At 61.2% G+C, this 19,355-nt stretch overlaps 4 protein-coding genes across 4 annotated transcripts; all 4 read left to right on the top strand.

The window, feature by feature from the left end:
* The first annotated feature begins 2,830 nt into the window (after positions 1-2,830).
* CHCHD10 (coiled-coil-helix-coiled-coil-helix domain containing 10) lies at positions 2,831-4,235 on the top strand. Its single transcript, XM_086761407.1, has 4 exons — positions 2,831-2,908; positions 3,016-3,193; positions 3,397-3,547; positions 3,983-4,235. Exons 1-4 carry the CDS (start codon positions 2,853-2,855, stop codon positions 4,000-4,002), a joined length of 405 nt encoding a protein of 134 aa, XP_086617533.1. The 5' UTR covers positions 2,831-2,852; the 3' UTR covers positions 4,003-4,235.
* A 2,406-nt stretch (positions 4,236-6,641) lies between these two features.
* Positions 6,642-7,428, top strand: LOC104473488 (V-set pre-B cell surrogate light chain 3). Its single transcript, XM_010120000.2, has 2 exons — positions 6,642-6,706; positions 6,951-7,428. The coding sequence occupies exons 1-2, from the start codon at positions 6,658-6,660 to the stop codon at positions 7,277-7,279; spliced, it is 378 nt and encodes a 125-aa protein (XP_010118302.2). The 5' UTR covers positions 6,642-6,657; the 3' UTR covers positions 7,280-7,428.
* Positions 7,429-10,840: 3,412 nt separating this feature from the next.
* LOC147598612 (uncharacterized) lies at positions 10,841-13,868 on the top strand. The gene is made up of 3 exons (XM_086761774.1): positions 10,841-10,895; positions 11,441-11,842; positions 13,549-13,868. Exons 1-3 carry the CDS (start codon positions 10,841-10,843, stop codon positions 13,866-13,868), a joined length of 777 nt encoding a protein of 258 aa, XP_086617900.1.
* A 201-nt stretch (positions 13,869-14,069) lies between these two features.
* On the top strand, positions 14,070-19,332 carry LOC147598611 (uncharacterized). Its single transcript, XM_086761772.1, is given in 6 exon segments — positions 14,070-14,631; positions 16,272-16,671; positions 16,917-17,332; positions 17,813-18,113; positions 18,115-18,500; positions 19,232-19,332. Coding segments are annotated over 6 exon segments (2,166 nt in total).
* The last annotated feature ends 23 nt before the right edge of the window (positions 19,333-19,355 follow it).

Raw genomic sequence — 19,355 nt, 5'->3', positions numbered from 1 at the left:
ACACAGACACAAACAGGACCCTGCCGCGCAAGAGCCCCGACGGGAGGACGGCTCCTCGGCAGCGCTCTGCGCGCGGAGACCTAACAGAGTACTTCCACCTCCGGTGCCGAGGACTCTCCAGCTGGGAGCAGAGGGCTTGGAGTGGGTGGTGTGCGCGCGGGCGGCGTTGTGTACACTCAGCCTTCTCAGACAGTCACAATAAATTATCTCATTAGTAAACGCAGGGTAGCTGTGCTCCTCAGCACATACCCGGCTTCCCACAGCACAGAAAAACTTTGTGTCTAATTACCCAAATCAAAGGGTCCCCCAGACACAGCTTAAAGGGACGCTCTCAGCGTGAAACCCAGGCTCCTTCAGCGAGTTGTTTCTGCGCGTAGTGGAACTAATGAACCTTGATTTCCTACGGCTGGAGGCCTGGCATGCCCTACGTCCCCTGCCAGTCTGTCCTCTCCCCCCCCCCAGCACATGCCAAGCTCCTTCGGCCAGGGGAGGGTGTTGGGGATTAAAATAAGTTTCCTTACAGAATGTTAGAATTAAAGGGAAGAAGAGCCCGTGGTGCGGTACCCCCAGCCCCATGCGCTGACGGGCTCGACTGTGCTCCCATGCTGATGGCAGAGAACTGAGCTCTCACCTCAGGGGTTTCCTTGCAGTGAGGGGCTCCTTGAGCTCACCCTTTTTTTCCCCTCCTGCCTTTTTTTCTCACGTCTTTAAGGCCTCTGTTTCCCCACAAGTGCTCATGGCTCAGCTCGGCAGGACGGGGCTGCCGGGGAGGGACAGACCAGCTGCACGGGGAAGGAAATCCCGCTCCCTGAGGACACGTGGCTGAGGAAAAGGAAAAAAAATGCAGGTGCCGCTGATGCAGGGGCTTTCCAGTAACATTTTTGTGGTTTTACATCTACTTACCTCCTTCTCCTCTTTATTAGTGGGCAAAAGAGAGGCAAATGCCAAATGTCAAATGCTGCTGCTTCAGCTGTAAGCAGAACTGCACAGCACAGTGAGCTCCCCGGCACTGCGGGAGGGAGGATTTGGGGGTGTTACCCCTCAGAAGAGGTTTGTTTGAGGCACAGTCCCTTTCCTCAGAAGCGCGGGAGCTGCAGCTCTCCCCCTGCCCACCCAGCTCCTGCGCCGAAGGGGCAGCTCGCTTTACAAATGCTTTTCTCGGCCCCTCGTGCTGGAAATTTGATTACACAAAACCACTTACACAGTAGCTAACTGCCAACCCTGCAGTGACAGCTCTCTAATTCCTGCCAGGCAATGAACCAGCCCAAAGAGCTGGTTTTCATAACTCGCCGAATGTACGGACACAGCCCTGGAGTCACAACATAGCTGGGATTATTTTTTTTTTGTTTTCCTAGACAATTTCTCAATTTTGGAGATTTCTTTCACTCGACAGGGCACAGGGAACATCCAAAGACGGAGCAGGAAACCAGGCCCATCCCAGGGAGACATCAAGCAGACATGGACCCACAGAGGCCCCGGAGACCAGGTGGGGTGCCAGGGAAGAGATGATTGTCAAGAAATTGGTTTGAAGGTAAAACTGGCGTCGTCCAGCCTGTCTGTTTGTGATTTGAGGGCTCATCATCATCATCTCTCCATGGATTCCTACTCCCCAACAATGTCCACGCCTTGCAAAGGTTTCCTTGATCTCCTGGTTTGTATCCAGAGGGCTGCTGCAAAAATTGTTGTGCTGGCCGATGGCTTAGACCACATCATTCCTCCCCACGCTCCTCCCTGGCACCCTCTGTTCTCTGCCCCAGTTGCGGACTGTTCATCTTCCCTCTCCCAGCCCTTCATTATCCACCTCTCCTCCACCCGTCCTCTCCCAGAGGCCGACTCCATCGTCCATTCCCAACAAGCCCCTTCATGCTGTCTCCTGCTCCGCTCCACGCCTGGGAGAAGCAGCCTCTGTGCGTTCGCAAAGCCGCCGCATCGCGCTCCTTGCAGCCGTTCTGCGTCACCACACCTGCAGAACCCTTCGCAGCAGAGCCGCCCTGCTCCGCTGCTGCTTCTCCGCTCCCGCCCGGACCGTGCAGAGCTCCGGCCTTCGTCCCAGGCTCTGTGGCCCCGCGGCGCCCAGCAGAACGTGGTCCTCACCGGGTGGCGGGAGCCCAAAAACGAGCTAAGCCACCTTCGGGCCAGTGACTCGAGATGGTGCGTTGCTCTGCAGGTGCCGAATTTGGGCAGAGTGAGGGGTCCGGTCACCTTTGAACGCGTGTTTGCCGTCCCCGTGGGACCGCAGCTCGGTGGGACAGACCGACCCGCGGTGTCACACCCCGTTTTGGAGCGAGGGGAGCTGTGGCCGGTGTCCCGCGGAGGCCGTCACCGGAGCGCAAACCATTCCCGCTCCGCCGGGACCCCTCCCGTCAGCTGGGGGGCTCAACGGCCCCCCCACCGGCCGGCCATAACGGGGCCGCTACGCACCGGCGGGGTTCAGGCGTGGGCGCACGGGGCCAGGCGGGTCCGCCCCCCCGCGTTCCTGCACCCGCGTGGGGACCGGGCCTGGGTTTCCTTGCAGGAGAGACCGCGAGCGGGCGCCCGGACGCCGAGAGCGTGTCCGGTTCCGACAAACGAGGCGTTTCCGCACAGGAACCGCCCCCCGCTCCCGCCGCTGCCCGGCCCCGCGCCCGGGCCCCGCCGCTGCCCCCCCGCTCCCGGCGAGCGGCACCGGGCCGGGCCCCGCGGGGCAAGCGCGCCCCCTGGCGGAGACGGGCGGGGCAGGCCTGAGGCGTGACGTCACGGGGAGGTGGGCGGGTGCCCGGCCCCGCCTTCCCTCAGAGACGCAGCGTCACGTGGCGGCGGCGCCTCTTAAGGCCGGGCGCGGGGCGGGGCGGGGCGGGGCGAGCGGCGAGGTGATGGCGCGCGGCGGCAGGAGCGTGGGGCGGCCCGCGGCGGCACCGGCCCCCGCCAGGTACCGGGGTGGGGGGGGGGGGGGGGGGCGCGGGCCTGGGCCCACCCGCCCGCCGCCGCCGCCGCCGCCGCCGCCGCCGCCGCTCTCTGACTCCCTCCTCTCCACAGCCCGCCCCCGGCGGCCCCGGTGCCGGCGGCGCAGCCCGGGCTGATGGCGCAGATGGCGAGCACGGCGGCCGGCGTGGCCGTGGGTTCCGCCGTGGGACACGTCGTGGGCAGCGCCCTCACCGGCGCCTTCAGCGGCGGCTCCTCCGAACCGGCCAAGGCGGCGGCGGCTCCTCCCCAGGTGTGAGCGGGGCAGAGCCTCCCCGGGCCGGTGTCCTTGTCCTGCCCTTGCGCGGCGCGGCCGGGGCCCGGGGCCGTGGGGCTGCGGGACGGGACGGGGCGGGGCGGCGGGCGCTGGGCGGGCAGAGCCGGGTCTGTGCTGAGGGAGGTGCCCCTGGCCCCGACCGCCGCCCTAAGGGCCCCAGGGCCTGTCCTTGCCCGCAGGAGCCCAGGCAGCAGCCCGCGTACCAGCAGTCGCCCCCCGGGCCGTGCCACTATGAGATGAAGCAGTTCCTGGAGTGTGCTACCAACCAGAGAGACCTGACCCTGTGCGAGGGCTTCAGCGAGGCTCTGAAGCAGTGCAAGTACAGCAACGGTGAGTCCGTGCCCCCTCCCCGCGGGAGGGCTGCGTGCTGAGGGAGCTGCTGCCGGGAGAATACCTGAGAGCGTTCAAAGGCTGCAGAAGCAACCCCTTGAGGTTATGGTGCTCTCTGAGGCTTTAAACAGGAAGCAGTTCTGCCTCTGTAAGTGCCTTTCCTGTGTCCTGGAATGTGGAAGGGAACTGGAAAGGCAGGAGAAATGGTCCTGACCATGTCTCTGTGAAGGGGAGGAGGCTGTAGGTACCCTCTCAGAGGTTCCTCTCTTGCCTGAGCCTGCTGCTTTTCCACTTCATTCCCTATTTCCTGCTGTAACTATTAAAAGGAGATGTCAGCAGTTATGTTGATCTGGTCACCTTACTTAAGAGAGCTTTAATTGACTCCAGCTGCTGGAACATGCACCTAATGCTGAACTTGTGCTTTCTCCTCTGCAGGTATTTCTTCTCTCCTGTGAGGAATCTGCTCCCTTGTAGGGAAGAGGAGCCTGGTGTAGAGCCCTGCTGCCTGCAGGGAGTGGAAGGATGGACAGGGATGAGTTGGAGGAAACCGATTGACCAGATAGGAGTCTTCTAGTGGTAATTCACTTCTGGACTAATAGGGAAGGAAAGGAATGGTTGGACCTGTGGGACTTTGAAACTCAGAGTGCTGTATTTATTACAGAGAAATAAATTAGTTTATTTGGATGTATCACTTGTGTATGTTCTTTAGTTCTCAAGCTAAAATTGAGCTACTGAAATGTTAACAGCCACTTAAAGGACAACATATAATTGTGTAATCTGCAAACAGGAGGTGCAGCCTAGCAAGGACTCTGCGTGCATGACTTGGCAAAAGCAGAGTCACAGCTGAGCTGAGAGTGGATTGGCTGCACTCCAGGCAGAGGAGGGGCTGGAGAGAGGTAATCAGATGTGTCTGACAGTATTTTCAGTAACAAATTATTTTTCCATTGATACCCTCTTCCTGAAGAGCTGTTCTGACTCTGGAGCTAAGAAAATACGACCTGTCTGGCTGCATGACTCTGGTACAGTTGGCTGATCTTACTTAAAAGCCTTCGTGAGTTACGCAATGTTCTCAAGGTCACCAAGCACCAGGCTAGGTTCCAAGCTGCTTTCCTCTTACAGCAGAACAGTCTCATGAGTGCTGCTCTTCCATGTTGGTGTAAAAGAGAATTTTGAGACTTCACCTGGAGTTTTAGTGGCACAGCAGTGAAACCGTAGCATTTCAGATGCTTAACTGGTGAATTTTCATGGCAGAATTAATCTGTTAACTGTTGACCTCTGGCTGTTAAATATGGGGAAAGTTCTTGGCTCTGTGCCTGGATCTGTGAGGAAATCCTGGACTCGATGGTGGAAGCTGGCAGCAGGTACTGGAGGCTGGTGTTGAAAGTCCTGCCCCTTTAAATGTCAAGACCTAAATTCTTGGTGATAATAATGTCCTGAGCTCTGCCTGGCATTATCTGGGGTGCCTTGTGCTCTCCTGAGAGACAGCCAAGGGGAAAAAGTCAATGCCAGAGACTCCAAGCCCAAGTGCTCTGTGTGCTGAGCTGCCTCAGAGGAGCCTCTGTTATGAAGTCAGTTTAATGAGCTTCCTTTAAGAAATAAATACTGGACTGATGTGGTGTGTGCTGGTGTGGGTGGGGAGGCTGTTCAGGAGAACCCCTGGGAACACCCACCTGCAGCAGGTGCGTGCTGCGGGCTGGCTCTGACAACTCTGATACAGCAGATTGCCCTGGATGGGTGCAGGTGGGGCACAGCCAGGCTCTGCTGCACACGCAGGTTCTGCTGTGTGGCACCTGCACGCTCTGCGTCCCCCGGCGGGTGTACGACAGCCCTTGCTGCCCCCCTGTACGCAGCAGCCCGGCTGTGCGAGGTGCTGCATGGTCCCGTCGGCTCCTACTGCTGCTTCATGGCACTGCAGGTGCCAACCCTGCTCTGTGGCGTCTGGGTTGTAGCTGCTCCGATTGCCCCAGTCGCTGCCTTTCGCTTTCCCCTCGCTGCTCCCAGGGGAGGCTGTGTCACAGTAAACTGGGCGGGGTTGTGTGGGTAGTTGCTTTTGTTAGACCAACAGATAGAGGACATGGAAAAAATAGATGAGCTGTTGGGTGCACCAGCCCTCGCTCAGAGCACTGCAGCGTGGCACAGCAAAGCAAGCGTCCAGCTTGCTGCGTCATGTCCTTGGATGATGGTGGTGCTTCCTCTTGAGGATCTGCCTGTACTGGAGAGACCACGCTGGGGTGTTCTGATGAGGCAGGGCTTTTCCTCGGAGCTCTGTTTTTCCCTCAAACCCAGAGCGCGTGTGGGCCAGTCGCATCAGGAACTGCTTGCAAACATCTTTGGCTTGGGAACACCTTGGGAGCAGGGCTGGGTGCTGGAGAGGGGCTGGAAAGGGCCATCCCTGGGTGGTGAGGTGGTGGCATTGTGGAGGGCAGGAGGTACCCACTGGCTTTGGGACACTGCGAAGAGCCTGCCAACCAGCCTGCCGCAGAGGGCTGCCACGGGCTGGAGGGTGCAGAGGCTGGGGGAGGCCAGCCCTTGACAGCGGTGTGTCTGGGCCCTGCGGTGGGTGTAACAGACAGCAGGGCCTTCACGCCCAGCGAGTCTGGCAGCCTTTTCCTGTAACGGTCTGTTCTTTTTCCGCACAAGGCACCAGCTGTGCTGCAGCCGTGTCTCGCTGCGTGGGCTCCCTTGGGAAATGCCTGCTGGCAGGTGACTTCGGCAGCCACCCCTGCACGTTTGCCCGTGGCTGCTGTTCCTGAGCTGGCCCTGGCACACAGGCAGTGCTCTCAGCCCGTGCTGCAAGGCGGGCGTTCTTGTCACAGGGATGGAACAGGGGCTGGTGGGGTGGGCTGTGCGAGGTGCATCAGTGCACCTGGAGGAAATGGCCTAGCCTGGGGCGAAGGTGGGCGGTGGGTCGCAATGCTCAGCTCGCCACGCTGCTTCGAGCCCCCTCCCTGAAGCCCAGCTGCAGCAAAGCGAGCAACGCGGGGAGCTGGAGTCCCCAAGCCCCCCGTGTCATTTACATACGCCTCACTGGCGCCAGCGGCACAGCAACCTGGGTTTGTGTAGCACTGCAGACCCTCTCCGAAAGAGCCTCCCTTCCTCTGCTCCCTTCCATGGCCCTGGGCTTCATGGTCCTGCTCTTGGTGGGGACGGCGGGGACAGGTAAGGGTGGTGTGGCTGAGGTAGCTGCTGTTTGGGGGAGCGCTGCGGGGCGGCGGGCAGGGGGGGATCTGGGCTGTACTGGGGGATCTGAATGGGGCGTTTTGCTCCAGGGCGGTGTGGTGTGATGAGCAGGATGGAGGCTGGGTAGCGGGATTGCCTCACGGGAGCAGGGGGACATTTGGGAGGTGAGGGCGATGGAGCGCATGGCTCAGCCCATCAGTAACCGCGTCCTTGGTGCACCCAGCTTCTGGGGCTCAGCCCGTGCTGACCCAGCCGTCCTCCGTGTCGGTGCTGCCCGGGCAGACCGCTCGGCTGTCCTGCACCCTGAGCCCCCAGTACAACATCAGCCAGTTCGGCATCTCCTGGTACCAGCAGCGCCCAGGGCACTCCCTGAGGTACCTGCTCTATTACAACTCCGAGGAAGACAAGCACAAGCCCGCCAAGATTCCTGACCGCTTCTCTGCTACCAAAGACCTGGCCAGCAACGCCTGCATCCTCATCATCGCATCTGTCTGCCACGAAGACAACGGCAACTACTACTGCTCCCTGTCGCGTGCCTTCAACTGGTTTTAGAGACGGGGAACGAAAGCTTTGCTGCATTTTCCCTCGCAACCCTGATGGAAAGCCCTCCGCAGGGAGAAAGGCAGCCGCAGGAGGAATGGAAAGAGAGCTTCTCGCACGCTTGAGCGAGCCCAGCAGCACCGCGTCGTGCTGTGAGGTGCAGCAGCCTCCTCTTTGACCCCAAGCATCCCCCGGCGGAGCGTCAGCCAGCCGGACGCGGTGGGGCTCGGCCCGGGAGCGGTGGGAGGGTGGAAGAGCTGGGCGGCGGCCTGGCTTTCCTGGGCTCTGGCAGCACTCGGCGCAACGCGGGGCCCTGCGCGGGCTGGCCGGCCCAGCAATAAAGGCTAACGCTCCTCCGCGCGGGCTGCGATGTGTGCGGGGCCCGGTCCCCGCTCTCCGCGGGGCCCCACCCTGCCCCGGGGTACCGGCCGAGGACGGGGAGCCAAAGCCCCGCGGCCTCCAGCGCGGGGGGAATCTCCGGGGTGGAGCTGGGCCCCCCGTCCCCACAGCGCCAGGCCCGCGGGGGCCTGTCCCGTCCCGGAGCACCCCAACCGCCCCTCACGGCCCCGTCCCCCCGCGCCGCCATCTTCCCTCAGCGCACGCCGCCCCCCAGCGCCCGCCAGCTGTGAGCTTCTGGGGGGGGGGGAAGGACACGTCTAACGCCGCGGGAGCCGGCGGGCGCTCGGCAGGAGCGCGTTCACGCAGAAAAGCAACGCATTTCTCCCCAAAAATCCCACAAATTTCATTAAAAACAGCGCGGGAGGGGACTGGGGGGGGTACCACGGCAAGGCGGGTCGCACCGCGCACGCTCAGTACTGCACGCACGCGCAGGGGCGGGGCTTAGGGCCCTTCCACATGCGTCGGGATCACGTGGGGAGCTGCTGGCGCTGCCATTGGCTTGAGGGGGGAAAAAAAGCGGCGCGTCACTTCCTGGTTACCGCAGTGCGCGTCGGAGTAACGCGGCGAGCGGAGGTGTGCGGGGCAGCGGGATGGCGGGGGCCGGCCCGGAGCCCGCAGAGGCGGCGTGGGGCGGCGGCCCGGCCCGGCCCTTGGGTCAGCACCGGACAGCGCGTTCCCTACCCCCGGCTCCGTGCGAGAGCGCCGTGCTCTGCCCGGGTGGGAGCGGGCTGGGCCGGGCTGTCTGTGCGGAGCGGCCTGGGCGCGATGACGGGATGGTTCCTCAAAGCTGAACCTGGAGGAAATCCCCGCTGGGCCTGTAACGGTTTGCCAGACTTTGCGAGTGCCCTGGAGCGGCAAAAGGGCTTTGCGCTGCTCTGTTGAGTAACCTGGGTGAAAACTCTCCCTTTCCTGCTGTGCGCAAAGTTGGTGTTAGCGTCAGGGGACCTTCACATCCCGCACCGGTGCAGTCGTCTGCCGGTGAAGTCTGAGAAGCTGCTGGTTCCAGGAAAGATTCAGCACATCTCGTATACGGGAAACCTCTGCGCCAAGGAGAGCTGTGACTACCTCAGGACTCTGGCTGGGGACATCTGCATTGAGGGGGGGGCTCTGAGGTAACGGTCTTGCTGTTGTTAATTCTCCAGCCCGCCTTCCCGCGTGCTGTGGTTGACTTGACTACACCTGGAGTCCTTCACCACTAGCAATTCCTGAACTGTAATTTGCCAGGATAGGAAGTAGGGATGAGTAAGACTGCAAAATCAAAATTAATTTGTAGACCCTTTCTGTTTCACTTGCAGCAGGAGGGAGTGGGTATGGGGGGTAATGCATGGCCTTGATTTATATGAACTCTGGCACAAGTCAGTTTGTGATTGCTGTGAGGCTGCTGGAGTTCCCTTGGCTGGCTGTGGAGTGGCAGGAACTGTGGACTTGTGTGTTTATTTACTGTTGGGAGGCCTGGAGGCTCCTGATCTCTGTGCAAATTCCCCCACTCCTTGCTCTGAAGTTGCTCTTGCTGGGGTGTGGTACAAGCAGTCAGTAGGTCTGCACCTTGAAAGAGGCGTTGTGTGCTCGCATAGTGAAAGGCGGGTTCGTGTCTTGCAACATAGAAAACTGCATTGTGTAGGTGCGGGGTCTTTGCCTGATTTATCGGCTGCGCCTTTCTCTTTTTCAGAGCCCGAGTTATCCTGAAGAGAAAGTTATAACTATCGGGCAGTTCAGAATTGGGCTGATTCATGGCCACCAAGTTATTCCCTGGGGTGATGTGGACAGCCTGGCACTGCTGCAGAGGCAGCTGGATGTGGACGTTCTCATCTCAGGACACACGCACAGATTTGAAGCATTTGAACACGAACGCAAACTCTACATCAACCCAGGATCAGCTACAGGAGCACCCAGTGCATTGGAAACGTGAGTGAGAGGGGCCCTGAGCTGCCCAGTGCAGCAGAGCCTGTAGGTGTTACCTGAAATGTGTGTGTTCACCTGTGAGTGTCTGGCCACCGTGCTGCAGAGCACTGGCAAGGTGCTGTGAGGAGCAGGAGGCCAGCGCTCTCCCTGCCCGGGGAAGGCAGTGGGGCTCCCCGTTACCGGGGTTTGACTTAGCCCACGTCTTGGCCGTGACGGCTGGGGCTGCTGCCTGGGCCTGGAGAGGGGTGAGTTGCAGCAGCTTCTTGAAGTCGTTTTGCCTCCTGGTGCCTTCCCAGAAGCTGAGGGCTGGTAGTTGGTAGGAAATGAGACTTCTGAAGGCACTGCCAGCTTTAGCTTTGTCCGAGCCTGGCAGGACGCAGGCTGCTGAGCGGCCTCGAGGGCTGTTCTAGGCCAAGTGCAACTCTGCCGCAGACGCTGTCGTCGGTGCCTGCAAGCCGCAGCGTTTCCCAGATCCCTCCAGCCCTCGGCAGCCCAGCCTGTTGGGACGCATGAGCACAAGGTGTGTTAAGAGCCGGCAGCGGAAGCCGGTGGGGAGGATCGACAGAGTGTTTTCTTCCCAGGAACGGCGTCCCTTCGTTTGTGCTGATGGACGTCCAGGCGTCCTCGCTTGTGGCTTTTGTGTACCAGCTCCCTGGGGATGCCGTGAAAGAAGGAGGAATGGAGTTCCAGAAGTACTGAATCCTCCTCAAACCTGCTCGTTGGCTTGTGGCCGCCGTTGGTGCCGTCTCTCTGCAGCTGAGTCCCGGGGGAGGCGGGCCACGGGGGGGTGCTGCTGCTGCGGCCAGAGGCCCTGGGGAGCGGCCCCGGGGCTGTGGGGCCCGTGAGCCCGGGAACCCGTCAGCGTCGGTTCCCAACCGCCACCTGAAGCACAAGAGGGTGCTGGTTAACAGCCAGAGGCCTGAGGAACGTTTCCCGTGTCTAAGGAGGAGCCGCTGTGTTCCTGGTGTGAGGGACTCGCAGAGAGTGGTGGCAGCCTGGCGTTGAGCCTCCTCTGCAGCACAAGTGTAGAATAAAAAAGCCTGTCGTCGTGTGTCTGGCCCTGCTCGTTGTGCTTCTGTAAGGGGAAGGCGCTGCCACAAAGTGGGAGAGTCTGAGGTGCCGGGGCCATCCCGGTCCCTGTCCCAGGAGATCTCGGGGTGCCAGCCCATGGTGGGGGGTGCTGTGGCGGGGGCCGCTGGCACGGTGCTGCGGGCTGGGGCTGGGCCGTCTGTGGGTGCGGAGCCCTGCGCAGAAGCGCCTGGGGCAGGAGGGATGGGGAGTGTGGCTGGGGGAGCTGTGGTGGGGCAGAGGGGTGCTCTGAGGGTGGGTGGGTGGGTGATGCCAGGGTGGCAGGCCGGGCTAAGGCGGCTGTGGAGGCCGCTCCGGCAAGGCAGGGCAGAAAAGTGTTTCTGCCATCCTTGGCAAGTCTCTCGGCTAAGGCTGTATTTGCCAAAAGCAGAGTCAGGGAACGGTTGCCCAGACACCTTGATCCACCTGTTCAGAGTCTTGTGGCTGCTGAGAGACACCCGGCTGTGGGGCCCTGCTGTGAAGCAGGACCTGTTTTTCCCAGGGGAGTGGCCCAGGGAGCAGGCGGCTGGGAGTGATCTTGGTGCCTTTGGTGGGCCAGAGGTGTGCCCGCAGTGGGAGCACTGGGACAGGAGCTGCCAGTGAGCGTTGGGGGCCACATTTCCATGAAGGGCCGGAGCCGGAGCGGGTGGATGGAGAGGTTAAGAGGGAGTCAGGTTCCAGAGCACAGCGCCATTGTCATAGGGATGTGGAGCAGCTGGGACGGCAGCATGGCCTGGGCCCCTCTCCTCCTCATGGTTCTCACCTACAGTCCTATGCCCGCCCAGATTTGCTGCACATGACCAGTGGATTTGGGCACAAGGGTGCTCTCCCGCTGCCCAAGGAGGGCTGTGCTGGTGGGACACTGGCTGACCCCCATCTTCTCCCCTCTCTCCTCTCCCTCTCCAGGTTCCCTGGTCCAGGCAGCGCTGACTCAGCCGCCCTCGGTCTCAGCCAACCTGGGACAAACCGTCCAGATCACCTGCTCCGGGGTTAGCAGCAGCTATGCTTATGCCGGCTGGTACCAGCAGAAGGTGCCTGGCACTGCCCCTGTCACTGTGATCTATGCTAGTGACAAGAGACCCTCGGACATCCCTTTGCGATTCTCCGGCTCCATGTCTGGCACCACGGGCACGTTAACCATCAGTGGGGTCCAAGCCGAGGACGAGGCTGTCTATTACTGTGGTAACTACGACAGCAGCTATAATGGTGACAGGGAGCAGTGGGGAAGTGATACAAAAACCTCCCGCCATCGCAAGGGCCAGTTTGCCGTCTCTGCTGTCCCCGTTTGAAGGTGGGCGGGTCCCGGCCATGGCCGTGCCCTTGCTGCCCTGTGCTGCAGGAGGCTGTGCCTGGTGTCCCAGCTCGGCCGTCCCTTACAGCCCCCGCTCTGTGCCTGTCCTCTGTCATTTGGGGAGGGGACGAAAGCTTTTCCTTCAAAACCTGGGAATGGACATATCCTGTGCGTGCAGCATCTCCAGGGCCATGCATGAGGCTGCTGGGGTAGAGCAGGACTTGTCAGGGGCTACTGTGTTGTGCCGCAAGAGCAGCCATGGGCTACTCCAGCGTTGGATGTGTTTGCCCAGTGCCGGCCTGTTGGGCTCACGCTCAGCCTGTGCAGGAGCCCCCAGCACCTCTGGCCCCCTGGGAAGCCCCTGGCCCAGAGCAAGGCCCTCTATGGCCCCATGACAGCCCGGGGCTGCCCCGCACCCTGGCCCTGTCCCTGTCCTGCTGTGGGACCCCAGACTGGGTGTACCACTGGGTACAAGGGCGGTGACCCCTCCATGTCATGGTGTGCCGCTTGTTTTCAGCACTGCCATCTCCTGTCTCCCCATGAGTGTGGTGGGGAAGAGGACAGGGGTTTGGGGTGAGTGTGGGATAGGGCCAGGCTGTGGGCAGGGGTACTGGCCCCACGGGGGCTGCCATGTAGGCAAGCGGGTCCCAGGTGGCCGTGCCCCCAGCTCTGTGGCCAGGACCGTGGCGCTGGGTGGGAGGGCCACACGCCTTGGCTGGAGCCAGGAGGGCGTAGACGGGGCTGCACTGAGCACCCTGCGGTCCCCAGGGGCGAGGGCTGCCCTGTGCTCCCTGCCAAACTCTGCTCCTGGCCCTGCTCCCCTGGGCTGCTCCAGGGCAAGGTCCCAGGTGCTCATCGGTCGCAGGCAACGTTCAGCAGAGGAGCTCAGAAGGATGGAAACAGGGGCTTGGCTCCTGCCTTTTCCCAGCCCTTTCCTCATGGGAGAGCCTAGTTGGGCCCAGCTGGACCCCAAAAATCCACCTCAGTGGCAATAGGCTGGGCAAGGGTTTGTCCTTCCATCCCTGGCACAGGCACTGGCTCATCTGCTCCGGCCAACCCATTGTGGGGGCCTTGGAGCTGCAGGCGCTGCCTGCCCACCCCTACCCACCCTGCCCCGAGCAGCCTGGCTCTCCTGTGCCCTTTGGCCCTGCAGCCGCTCGGCCCTGACTGGGGATGGGGTGTCTGTGCTGGCGGGTTTCAGACTCCAACTGGGGACGTGTCTCTGCTCCGTGCCCGGGGACAAGCCTCACTGCATCTGTGGCTGTGGGCTGGGCGTGGAGCGGGAGGGAGGTGCGGAGAGAAGCGTGGGAAGGATCCGGCCCTGTGCATGGGGTCAGGTTTGCATGGAGGGGCCGTGCCCCAGGTGGGCGGGGGCTTAAAAGGGAGTTGGGGTCCGTGAAAGCGCCCCATCGGCGTAAGGACACAGAGCTGGTGGGATTGCGCCATGGCCTGGGCTCCTCTCCTCCTCGTGGTGCTCGTCCACAGCTCAGGTGCCCTGCGCAGACTCGTGCCCGGCTGGGACCTGTGGGCACAGGGGTCCCGTCCCGCTGGCTGGGGAGGGCTGTGCTGGTGGGACACTGGCTGACCCCCGTCTTCTCCCCTCTCTCCTCTCCCTCTCCAGGTTCCCTGGTCCAGGCAGCGGTGACTCAGCCGCCCTCGGTCTCAGCCAACCTGGGACAAACCGTCCAGATCACCTGCTCCGGGCTTAGCAGCTACAGTGCTGTTGGCTGGTACCAGCAGAAGGTGCCTGGCACTGCCCCTGTCACTGTGATCTACGACAGCACAAAGAGACCCTCGGACATCCCTCCGCGATTCTCTGGTTCCGCATCCGGCACTACACGCACGTTAACCATCAGTGGGGTCCAAGGCGAGGATGAGGCTGTCTATTACTGTGGTACCTCCTACGACGACAGCAGCAGTGATGCTGTTGTAGTGACGTAGAGAGTTACAGAAGTGAGGTCCAGAGCTGGTAAAAATGGGGGATTTCTGCCCCTCTCCGTCACAGCCGAACAGAGCTGTCGGGCTGGGCACGGTTGTGTCCTTTCTATATGGCCATGGCTGTAAACGTCCTCGCAGTTTTGCCTCCTGGTGCCAGAGGAGAGTCTGGGCTGTGGGCACTTGACGCCTGTCCCTAGAGACAGCATGGCAAAGCCCTGTCTGCAGCCCTGCTGCCTCTTTCTGCTGGCAGCTCCATTCGCCTGGTGCTGTGTGTTCTCCTGGCAGGGCTCCAGCGCTCTGGCCTTGGGCTCTGTGTGCGGGTCTGTGCTTTCCTCGCTTTCCTCAGTGGTACCATGGCCTTTGGGCAGAGGGGCTCTGTCCGGCTGCCTGCGGAGGGCTGTGCTGGTGGGACACTGGCTGACCCCCATCTTCTCCCCTCTCTCCTCTCCCTCTCCAGGTTCCCTGGTCCAGGCAGCGCTGACTCAGCCGCCCTCGGTCTCAGCCAACCTGGGACAAACCATCCAGATCACCTGCTCCGGGCTTAGCAGCAGCTATGCTTATGCCGGCTGGTACCAGCAGAAGGTGCCTGGCACTGCCCCTGTCACTGTGATCTACGATGACACAAAGAGACCCTCGGACATCCCTCCGCGATTCTCCGGCTCCATGTCTGGCACCATGGGCACGTTAACCATCAGTGGGGTCCAAGCCGAGGACGAGGCTGTCTATTACTGTGGTGCCTGGGACAGCAGCAGCAATGCTGGTCAGGGTCATGGTGATGCTGAGAAGTTTTTTCCCTCCTGTTCCTTGCTGCGCTTTCCCCGGCATTGGTCAGAGCTGCGCAGAGGTGGCAGCTGGCACCTTTGGGGCTGGCGGCGGCTGTGGCTCTGCTTTTGCAGGGTTCTGTCTGCATCCCCGTCCTGGTGCCAGCTCCCATCTCTTGGTGCTGGTGCAGTGTTGGTGTGCGGTGCTGAGCACCTCCTTCCTTGTCCCAGTGACTTGCGAGCACTGGTTCCCATGGGGCAGTAGTGCCGTGCAGCTGGGCAGGGGTGGGTTCTCTCCCTCTTGTCTCTGGGAGCCTTCCCATGGAGATGAGCAGAGTGGGGCTTGCGGGGACGCCTGTGCCGGGCAGCGGCCCGTTGGCTCTCGGGAGGCCTGTCCGTTGCAGGGCTGTGCTGTCAGCCGCCCGGCACTGTGCCCTCCTTCCGTTCCCCCCGAGCGCTCTGGGCCTGGGCTGATGATTTTAATAGCGTGTTGTACAAGTGTGACTTAACAAAGTTTGATGGCAAGGTTCACTCCGTTCATTCCTGCACGGAAAACCACACGAAGGAAAATGGAGTTGCACACGTGTTCGAATGAGTCACAGAAGGACTGGAGACGGAAGGGTGAGCAGGGCCCTCCTGTGGAGTCACGAGGGTCAGAATGAACCCTCTGGCCTTCTAAACTCCCTCTCAGAGAGGAGACTAGGATGGACCCAGACTTATTCTCAGACTTAGTCAATGGTTTATGTCTAAGGGATTATACATGCAAAGTTTATGTAATGTTTCTTTAGCATCAATCCAGCATGCAACCAAAGTTACGAAGGCCAAAATCAGAGTTCTCACATTATGGGATTAGACGCTGTATCGGTCACTGACCAAAGATCTGCTGTTGACAAAAGGTCTCTCTGCCTCGAGGAGCAACCTTGAGAGGTGTCTGACGGAGCTCAAGGGGAGACGACCGCCATGCTGCCCAGCAGGGAGAGCTGGAAGAAGGCTCACGTGGGCTGTCGTACTTATGGGATAAAGTGGCTGTCTCATAGCAAAATTACACCTGATGGAAGAAGTATGCATGAGACTCCTTGCACCTGCAACTTTGTTCCTTGGTGAATGAATCTTGGAAAAGCCACCTTGCTCTCCTTGCGTTAATGGCATGATCAGCGTTCCAAGATAATTTGTGCTGATGCTCACTGTGCCGCTCTGGCACAATCAGAAAACCAATTGAAACCAGAGGAGTTCTAGTTCCAGCTGTGGCTCGGGACTTTCCCTCCTCCGGAGCCTGGCCCAGACTACTGCTGGTTTGGTTAAGGGGTCGAGTGCATCTGTCACAGGCCCCATCTGGTGCATGGGCAGGGATGTCTCCAGACTACCAAAAACGCTGGGTGCCCACGGCTGGCCGTGCCCCTGGGGTGCCCGGTCTCACTGGCAGGGATGAGTTGTGCCCCAAGGAGCAGTGGGCAGGGGGAGGGTCCAGGCTCTGGCTGCAGACACCCCTCAGGGAGTGCCTGGGCCTGGGGCTGCAGCCAGGGTGTCCCATCCATGTGCTTGTGGGCAGAGGAGTCGTGTCACTGTCCCTCTGGACAGGGAGGGGGCTGTGCTGGTGGGGCACTGGCTGACCCCATCTTCTCCCCTCTCTCCTCTCCCTCTCCAGGTTCCCTGGTCCAGGCAGCGCTGACTCAGCTGCCCTCGGTCTCAGCCAACCTGGGACAAACCGTCCAGATCACCTGCTCCGGGAGTGGCTACTGGTATGCCTGGTACCAGCAGAAGGTGCCTGGCACTGCCCCTGTCACTGTGATCTACTACAATGACAAGAGACCCTCGGACATCCCTTCGCGATTCTCCGGCTCCAAGTCTGGCAGCACGGGCACGTTAACCATCAGTGGGGTCCAAGCCGAGGACGAGGCTGTCTATTACTGTGGTGGCGTCAACAGCAGCAGCAATGGGTCTGGTGCCGGTGAGCAATGGGATGTGAGACACAGACTGGAAAGTCAGAGCAAGTTTTTCAACCCTCTTCCCTCCCAGCCGAGTAGAGTTGAGGCTGTGGGGCTGAGGCAGGTTTGTGTCCCCTCTGCACAGCCATGGCTGTGAATGTCCTCCCTTTTGTGTCCCAGAGACCTGGAGGTGACTTTGCGGCTGGGGACCATTGTCCTTGTCCCTACCAAATTCACAGTGTGGACCTGTCTGCCCTTCCGCTGCCTTTTGCTACTGACAGCCACGTTGTCCTGCTGCTGCCAGAGCTGCCTCTGTGCTGGGGTGCGTTGGGCTGAGCTCTGCTCCTCTAATTTGTCTCTGATAGTGTCCGAGTCTGTTCTCCAACTGCGGAACTCCCCATCCCCCTGGACGGTGAGGGGGCTGTGCTGGTGGGGCACTGGCTGACCCCCATCTTCTCCCCTCTCTCCTCTCCCTCTCCAGGTTCCCTGGTCCAGGCAGCGCTGACTCAGCCGCCCTCGGTCTCAGCCAGCCTGGGACAAACCATCCAGATCACCTGCTCTGGGCTTGGCAGCAGCAGTGCTTATGCCGGCTGGTTCCAGCAGAAGGTGCCTGGCACCGGCCCTGTCACTGTGATCCATCAGAGCAACAAGAGACCCTCGGACATCCCTTCGCGATTCTCCGGTTCTGCATCTGGCAGCACGGGCACGTTAACCATCAGTGGGGTCCAAGCCGAGGACGAGGCTGTCTATTACTGTGGTGGCATCGACAGCAGCAGCAATGGTGTTTGTTGCCGGTGAGCAATGGGATGTGAGACACAGACTGGAAAGTCAGAGCAAGTTTTTCAACCTTTTTACCTGCTCACCGAGTAAAGATGTGGCCGTGGGGCTGAGCCAGGTTTCTTTCCTCTAGACACGAGCATTGCTGTGAATGCCCACCCTTTCCTGTCCTGGAGAAGTGATGGTTCTCTTGCTCTGCCCTGTGCCTCACAAGCATTGTCCTTGTCCCTACAAAAATTGAGTGTGACCCTGTCACCCATGCCACAGTCTCTTGTTACTGACGGCTGTTTTGTCCTGCTGCTGCCAGAGCTGCCTCTGTGCTGGGATGCGTTGGCCTGAGCTCTGCTCCTCAAAGCTGACAGTGACTGTGTCCAGATCTGTTCTCCTCTGACTGTGACATTTCCCATCCCGCTGCCCAAGGAGGCCTGTGCTGGTGGGACACTGGCTGACCCCATCTTCTCCCCTCTCTCCTCTCCCTCTCCAGGTTCCCTGGTCCAGGCAGCGCTGACTCAGCCGCCCTCGGTCTCAGCCAACCTGGGACAAACCGTCCAGATCACCTGCTCTGGGATTAGCAGCAGCAGCTATGCTTATGCCGGCTGGTACCAGCAGAAGGTGCCTGGCACTGCCCCTGTCACTGTGATCTATCTGAGCAACCAGAGACCCTCGGACATCCCTTCGCGATTCTCCGGCTCCTATTCTGGCAGCACGGCCACGTTAACCATCAGTGGGGTCCAAGCCGAGGACGAGGCTGTCTATTACTGTGGTAGCTACGACAGCAGCTATAATGGTGACAGGGAGCAATGGGGAAGTGATACAAAAACCTCCCGCCATCGCAAGGGCCAGTTTGGCGTCTCTGCTGTCCCCGTTTGAGGATGGTGCAGGTCCCGGCCATGGCCCTGCCCTTGCTGCCCTGTGCTGCAGGCGGCTGTGCCTGGTGTCCCAGCTTGGCCATCCCTTACAGCCCCCGCTCTGTGCCTGTCCTCTGTCATTTGGGCAGGGGGTGGCTGCCAGCAGCCCCCCTGCCTTTGCTGCCCCACCAGCTCCCTCGTCACTGCATCTCTTCCCCACCAGCCTCTCGCCCTCCCCTGGTGCTGCCCTTGCTGCTGGTGGGCTTCTCCCTGTCCTGGAGCGGTGCGGCTGGCGCAGCTCTGTGCGAGGAGCAGCGCGGACACGTCTGCTGCAGCCAAAGGGCTCCGGCCGGAGCCGTGCACGGGGAGGGAGTGTGGCACGGCCGGGCTGTTGCACAGGGCCTTGTGCTGCAGGCACACTGGAGGGCTGGGCAGGAGGAGGTGCGGGCTGAGAAGCCGTAGCTGGTGTCATGGGTGCTGGGTTTCTGCAGCAGCTGGACGCAGGCTGGGGGAGCCCAGCTGGCCTGGGCTGCAGGTGGAGGGATGCCCGGTCATTTTTGGGCAGGACCTGCCTGCAGCAAGGTCTCTACCCTGCCCCTGGGCATCGCCGAGGGGGAGATCAGCCTGCAGAAATCTCAGCCCTGTCACAGAGAGGCGGGACCATTCTGGCAGCCGAGGGGCCAGGACAAAGCTCCACCTTCATACCCTGGGATGAGGGTTTGGGAGAGCAATCCCTGCTGCTGGGAAGCCCAGGCAGCTGAGAGTCTACCAAGGGCTGCAGGCCACGGGAGCTTGTGGCTCCATGCCCAGGGACCCTGCCCATGGGGCTGCCCCGCAGGCACCGTGACGTGCCCCGGGGATTGCCCATGAGAGGCCTGAGGCTGTGCGCAGGGCGCTGGGCTGTAGGGCAGAACTCAAAGGCACGGGGCTGGGCACCGGGTCCTCTGCTCCCCCTCGGCAGGAGAAGGGCAGAGCAGCCCAGTCAGCATGGGGATGTGGAGCTGGTGGGATCGCACCATGGCCTGGGCCCCTCTCCTCTCGGTGCTCGTCCACAGCTCAGGTGCCCTGCCCAGACTTGCTGCACCCGGCCGGTGGATTTGGGCACAGGGGTCCCATCCCGGTCCCACTGCGCAGGGAGGGCGCTGTGCTGGTGTGACACTGGCTGACCCCCATCTTCTC

This window comes from Chlamydotis macqueenii, chromosome 17 (genome assembly GCF_036417535.1).
Source record: "Chlamydotis macqueenii isolate bChlMac1 chromosome 17, bChlMac1.mat, whole genome shotgun sequence".
Taxonomy (NCBI): Eukaryota; Metazoa; Chordata; class Aves; order Otidiformes; family Otididae; genus Chlamydotis; species Chlamydotis macqueenii.
The sequence above is the reverse complement of the archived record's forward strand: the minus strand, read 5'-3'. Positions and strand labels throughout refer to the sequence as shown.